The sequence below is a fragment of the Neovison vison genome, chromosome 3, assembly GCF_020171115.1.
Source record: "Neovison vison isolate M4711 chromosome 3, ASM_NN_V1, whole genome shotgun sequence".
In the NCBI taxonomy this organism is placed as follows: domain Eukaryota; kingdom Metazoa; phylum Chordata; class Mammalia; order Carnivora; family Mustelidae; genus Neogale; species Neogale vison.
The window spans coordinates 150,302,164-150,308,163 of NC_058093.1; the positions used below are offsets into that span (position 1 = coordinate 150,302,164).

The window sequence follows — 6,000 nt, forward strand, 5'->3', positions numbered from 1 at the left end:
CTCCAATTTCTTTGCTGGTTATGGATGTGTTCAGGTTTTTTATTTCTTTTTGTTTCAGTTTTGGTCATTTATATGTTTCTAGGAATGCATCCATTTTCTTCCAGATTGCCTATTTTGTTGGCATATAATTACTCATAATATTCTCTCATAAATGTTTGTATGACTTTGGTGTTGGTTGTGAAACAAGAGAAGTACCAAATACACAATCTATCCTTACACCTAAAGAAGCTGGAAAAAGAACAGCAAATAAAGCCCAAACCCAGGGGGAAAAGAGAAATAATAAAGATTATTGCACAAATCAATGATACAGAAATTTAAAAAAAACAATAGAATAGATCAACAAAACTAGGAGCCTGTTATTTGAAAGAATTAACAAGCTTGAAAACCTCTTGCCCTTTAGTTTTGTCCATTGTTTCCTTTGCTGTGCAGAAACTTTTTATTTTGATTAAGTCCCAATAGTTCATTTTTGCTTTTGTTTCCCTGGTCTCCAGAGATGTGTCTAGTAAGAAGTTGCTACAGCTGAGGTCAAAGAGGTTGCTGCCTGTATTCTTCTCTAGGATTTTGATGGTTTCCTAGCTCACATCTTTTTATTTTTGAGTATGGTGTAAGGAAATGGTCCAGCTTCCTTCTTCTGCAGGTGGCTGTCCAGTTCTCCCAAAACGATTTGTTGAAGAGACTGTCTTTTTTCCATTGGATATTCTTTCCTGCTTTGTCAAATATTAGTTGACCATATAGTTGTGGTCCATTTCTGGGTTTTCTTTTATGTTCCATTGATCTATGTGTCTGTTTTTATGCCAGCTCCAAACTGTCTTGATGACAGCAGCTTTGTAATGTAGCTTGAAATCCAAAATTGTGATGCCTCCAGCTTTGCTTTGCTTTTTCAGGACTGCTTTGCCTATTCAGGGTCTTTTGTGATTCCATACAAATTTTAGGATTGTTCTAACTCCGTGAAAAATGTTGGTGGTATTTTGATAAAGATTGCATTAAATGTGAGCAACATGTATAGCAACACAAGCCCACCTCAAGAAACAAGAAAAGTCTCAAAATCTTAAATAAACAATCTATCCTTACACCTAAAGGAGCTAGAGACAGAAGAACAAACAAATTAAAAAAAAAAAAAAAAAGGCCAGGAGAAAGAGGGAAATAATAAAGACTAAAGCAGAAGTGGGGGGGGGGGACAACAACCCTAGAAGAGCAAGTGACAACAGACAAATATGACAATAAAATTGACAGATGGAAAGCAACTGGATAAAAGCCAGATGAATTAAGAGAACAGAAAAGGACAAAAGCAAAAGACAACCAAAATCAAAGAAAACCAACACCTATAGAAAAAGTAGTCAACAAGAAGTACCTAAGTATGACAGCACCCTAGACAATTACAGGAACTGAGTGCACTGGGCACTTCTGGAGTCACCAGGCACTTCTAAGGACAGAAATAATGAGGAGCAGGCTAAACACAGTATATAAAATATTCCCTTCCCCAACCCAATCAGGTGACAATCCCTCTTCTACCCTGACTGATGGTTGGACGTTTACTCTGAGAAGAAATTCAACCACACAAACTTTGGAAAGGAAAAAGTAATTAAGTATGCAATTACATAATTAAGGAAGGAGTAATTAAGTATAATCTATACATCAAACAGCAAGGAGAAATCCCCCACCCCACACATAGCTGTCTTCCCCTGTTTAACTCCACCGATGGTTGCAACCAAGATTATAGTGCCCTTATTCCTATAGGAGGGTGTAGAGGATTTCTCCTTGGAGAAATTAAAGATCTCAGAGCAATTGTACATGTATGGATATATAATTTGAAACAAGAATAAAAATCAACAAAATAAAAAGGAAGTATTCTAGAAATTCTAATACAGTAGATGATGTAGATGATCAAAATTCCTTGTGGACATGCAATCCTTCTTATATCCAGTTCACCAAATCACCACACCCACCTCTGTCTTCTTCCTTCTGCAGACCCCTAATCAGCACATCTCCTTGCACTTACACCCCCTGCAAAATCAAGCCATCAATGGGCATATCTAAATATGTCTCTCAGCACCATCTAGGGAATAAAACAAGAAGTAAAACTGGATCTGCCTTCAAGTTACATGAATTCTGTTTGACAGGCTATGTCACATGCAGGAATCTGTAACATAAATTAATCACAAATTAGGGGCACCTGAGTTGCTCAGTTGGCTAAGCAGCTGACTCTTGATCTCAGGTCTTGATCTAGGTTGTGAGTTAAAGCCCCATGTGGAGCCTACATTAAAAAAAATTAGGGGCACCTGGGTGGATCACTCAGTTGAGCGTCCAACTCTTGATATCAGCTTAGGTCATGACCTCGGGGTCCTGGGATGGAGCCCCACATTGGGCTCCCTGTTCAGCAGGGAGCCTGTTTCAGGATTCACTCTCTCTCCCTCTGCTCCCCACAAATGGATGAGTAAATCTTAAGAAATAAAAATAGGGGCGCCTGGGTGGCTCAGTGGGTTAAGCCGCTGCCTTCGGCTCAGGTCATGATCTCAGGGTCCTGGGATCGAGTCCGGCATCGGGCTCTCTGCTCAGCAGGGAGCCTGCTTCTCTCTCTCTCTCTCTCTCTCTCTCTCTCTCGCTCTGCCTGCCTCTCTGTCTACTTGTGATCTCTGTCTGTCAAATAAACAAATAAAATCTTAAAAAAAAAAAAGAAATAAAAATAAATTAACCACAATTAAATACTAACTTGCATGGTACAGAGTATGTGGTGTTCAGAGACATGTCAGATCAAAGAGAATGTGCCTGGATCAGTGGGAGGCAAAGCAGAAAGTGGTGAAGACACCAGACACAGGAGCTGGGCTACACCATTGCAGTGCTCTGTAGATCATGTCAAGGTTTGGGGGTTTTACTCTAAGTGTAATATAAAGCCAATAAAGGATCCTAGTCAGGGAGGGACATAATTTTAAGATCACTGGATGAAGAATGGACTAGAGGGAGGCAAAAACCAATAGGAAGAATAGTTAGAAAGCTATTGTGGATAGGTAAGCCATTGTGGTGGGTTGGATCAGGATCTCAGCTGTAGAGATAAGGATGATTAAAGACCTATTACAGAAGTAGAATCAGTAAGATCTGCTGCTGTCTTCCTTAGGTAGAGAATAGAGGGAGGGACTAGGAGGAAGGAGCTAAGGATGACTCCCAGAATTCTGATTTGAGCAACTGGTGGATGGTGGTTCACATTCCCAGGTGGAGGAAGACTGGGAAAGGTATAGGTTTCAGAAGGGAAACAAAAAGTTAGATATTGAGCAAATTCAGATGCAGATACTCTCCTTGATTTGTCAAACAATCAGTTGATTCATGGTCCTCTCTGTATTCCACCTTCTAGGACACCACGTGGCCTTGGGACCCAGCAAAGAAATCCACTCTAGAGTCAGTGAGGGGTTGGTGGTTGTTGGCATATAGATGACATTGAAAATCATGAAAATATATGAGACTATTTAGGGCAGTGGTTTTCAAAACTGGGTGTGTGTTTACAATGCACTTTTCAAGAACCCATCCTGGACTGTTTTTGATTCAGTAAGTCTTGGTGAGGTCCAGGAATCTGCTTTATTAAAAGTTAGTGCAAAAAGGTTAGGATGCAGGTAATTTGGGCTAGATTGAAATAGGCTTGAAGGCAATCCAGAGATGAGACCTAGCAACACCAACCCTTTCCAGAAGCTGGAGAGAAACAGAGAGAGGTTGGTAGGTAGAGGGGAATGTGAGGCCAACCAGGCGGTTATCTCTTTTTCTATACTATTTGTTTTTTAAGGTGGGAAACACTAGGGCAGTGGTTCCTAACCTTGGCTACACATGTAAACACCTCCTGGGCTTTAAAAAAATGCCGATGCATAGAATCCACCCAAAATCAGTAAATCAGAATCTCTAAAGGTGAGGGCTCAGATATCAGCATTTTTAAACTTTATTTATCCTCCCTCCTCCCCAAAGAATTGTTTTTATTTCCTCAGTGCCAGGCATTGAGAATGCGCTCAATTCATGTACATTGTTGTGTAAAGTACTGCTCACCAGTGAGCAGACGGTGAAACCACTGTATGTACTGTAAAGCCCATGTAATCTTCGTGTGAAAAGGATTATAGTCTAAGAATTGAAGCCCGAGAGGGGAATTAAATACGTAAATTCTCTCGGCCTTGGTAAGTGGAGAATCAGGATCAGAACCCAGGGTCCCAACTCTCAGGTGAGAGCTGCCTGGCCTTTCAACAATCCTAATTTTAACCGCTCCCCACATCTGCTCACCCATCTAGACAGCCGGTCTAATAAACACCACACCGTTTCCTAAATCACAAACTGAGGTCCCTTTCATCAAATCCGTAGGCACTCCCAAACCCCGCTCTGTCCCAGACCCAGCCTATTCCCGTCTCAGCCTTAAGCCCAGTCCTGGACTTGACCAGTGGGACCTAAGGTCCCTCCCAGCGCCGGCGCCGCTCGGCTGAGGGGAGGGGAGGGGAAACTCGTCGCCATAGCAACCGCGGACACGCAAATGGGCCTTCAGTAACAGGAGACCAAAGCTCCTGGCACAATTTTTTTTTTTTTTTTTTTTTTTGGTATGTACTTTTCTTACCGCTTCCCGTGCCTGGTGCGTGAATTTGAGCGTCTGGTAAGAAAGCTCCATCAGCTACGGTTTCAGGGCCGGAGAAGTGAAAAGGGCCAGTCACTAGCTTGACCAGTACTTCCAAAGAAAACTGCTGGGGGAAACCTGACACTCAACCAGCCCTCCCCTTTCAGGATTGGCCGGAGCCTGGACAGGTCAGCCAATCACTGGACAAAGATGGATTCTTTCTCATGCCAATCAATATTAAAATAAGCACGTTTCATCCAAAGCCTTTGCAGGGCACTGACCAATCAAGAGAGGGAGGGGGGATGATTGACAGGGTTTGAGGCGGGGTTTGAAGTTGTTCTGGGTCGCTTCATTTCTGTCTCTAAAACGCCAGGTTACCAAGTTTATGTATCGTACTATTTGTCCTTGATTTCGGCTGTTGTTCAGGCCTTTGTGACCCAGCGCTTATGTTCCCAAGACTACACTTTGACACCCCGTCTTTTCCAGGTCCCCATCTCTCCCCCCGCCCCCCGTATTAAGGTAAGGTTTGGAAGGAACTTTCTGCTTTACTTTGAAATGTCTGCAAGTGGTCCTTTTAGACTGGAAGAATCTGCTGTGGACTTTGGCTGTCAGAGGCTTTCTGGGATGCAAAGTGCGCGTCAAACTTTCCCTTCTCCAACTCCCTTGGCTCTGGACCTATGCTCTTTAAAAGCGGACAAACACGGACTTGACATTTTCCTCTGCTCCATTTTCTTCATGTGTTAACTATTTTGTGTCTTCAGTGTCTTTGCCTTCTGTCTCGCTTGCTGTTAATCTTCTTCTAAACCATCCCCTCTTCATTATCTTCGGGCTGCTTCTTCCATTCTCTACCCTTAGAATAAAAAAAAAAAAAAATCAAGTTTCCTCAATCTAAAAAAACAAAACAAAACAAAACAGAACAAAGCAAAACCCCAGGTCTCTCATCTTATAATTGCTGAATTGAATCCCCTCTTTTCCATTCACTTCAAGCTTTTTGAAAGGACTGTCTTCTTCCCTTTGCCACCTCTCATCCATTTCTCAACACATTCTGCCCCTCCTCTTTTGAACCTGTTCTTACCAGAATCTTCAATAACTTCCTAATTAAGAAAGCCAGTTATAGGTTATTTTACACCGTTTTTAAAATCTTATTTAAACTTGGCACCATTTGAAACTGTTGACCACTCTCATATTAGATAATAACTATAATTTATTAAGCATCTATGGCACCAGAAAACACACTATGTGACTTATTTGGTTACCTAATTTAATCCTAACACCCCATGCAGAAGTCATTAGCACTCCCAATTTACAGTTGTGGAAATGGGCTCAAAGAGCCAAATTAGCCAATCTTAAGTTATCCAACAAGATAAAGTTAGGATGCAAAACTATCTCCTGAATGAAGCCAGACTGCCTTTCCCCTATGCCATGCT

The 6,000-nt window shown here is 41.8% G+C and overlaps 1 protein-coding gene across 2 annotated transcripts in view; it reads right to left on the reverse strand.

The window, feature by feature from the left end:
• Nucleotides 1–4,937, reverse strand: part of KATNAL2 (katanin catalytic subunit A1 like 2) — a 75,054-nt gene extending 70,117 nt beyond the window's left edge. For both annotated transcript variants that reach the window (XM_044243043.1, XM_044243042.1), the window contains exon 1: nt 4,577–4,937. Coding sequence is in view for 1 of the 2 variants with exons in the window: in XM_044243042.1 (XP_044098977.1) it covers nt 4,577–4,627 (51 nt within the window). In the remaining variant the exon portion in view is untranslated. The remainder of the gene's footprint in view (nt 1–4,576) is intronic.
• Nucleotides 4,938–6,000: the final 1,063 nt, after the last annotated feature.